This window comes from Pterocles gutturalis, unplaced genomic scaffold (genome assembly GCF_000699245.1).
Source record: "Pterocles gutturalis isolate BGI_N339 unplaced genomic scaffold, ASM69924v1 scaffold36720, whole genome shotgun sequence".
Classification (NCBI taxonomy): domain Eukaryota; kingdom Metazoa; phylum Chordata; class Aves; order Pterocliformes; family Pteroclidae; genus Pterocles; species Pterocles gutturalis.
The window spans coordinates 1,838-2,072 of NW_010147092.1; the positions used below are offsets into that span (position 1 = coordinate 1,838).

Sequence of the window (235 nt, forward strand, 5' to 3'; positions counted from 1 at the left end):
GGCTGAGGACAGCGGGGCCACGCAGGGGCACACACCCAGCCCTCCAGCCCGGGCTCACCAGGGACTTGTCGAGGACGCAGAACATGTAGGTGTCGTGGAGCAGGATGTGCGAGGGGTTCTTGGGGTTGAAGGCGATGTGGGTGATGGGCGAGTCCCTCTCCAGCCAGACCTTGTGCAGCCCGCAGTTCTGCACCGTGCGGCTCCAGGCCGTGTACTGCTTCTCGGGGATGCTGAA

The 235-nt window shown here is 65.1% G+C and overlaps 1 protein-coding gene across 1 annotated transcript in view; it reads right to left on the reverse strand.

Annotated features, from left to right (window-relative positions):
• Positions 1–232, reverse strand: part of CIRH1A (cirrhosis, autosomal recessive 1A (cirhin)) — a gene marked incomplete at its 5' end in the record, with an annotated part of 851 nt that extends 619 nt beyond the window's left edge. Inside the window, one exon of the mRNA XM_010085951.1 lies at positions 59–232. Within this exon, the coding sequence (XP_010084253.1) occupies positions 59–232 (174 nt within the window). The remainder of the gene's footprint in view (positions 1–58) is intronic.
• Positions 233–235: the final 3 nt, after the last annotated feature.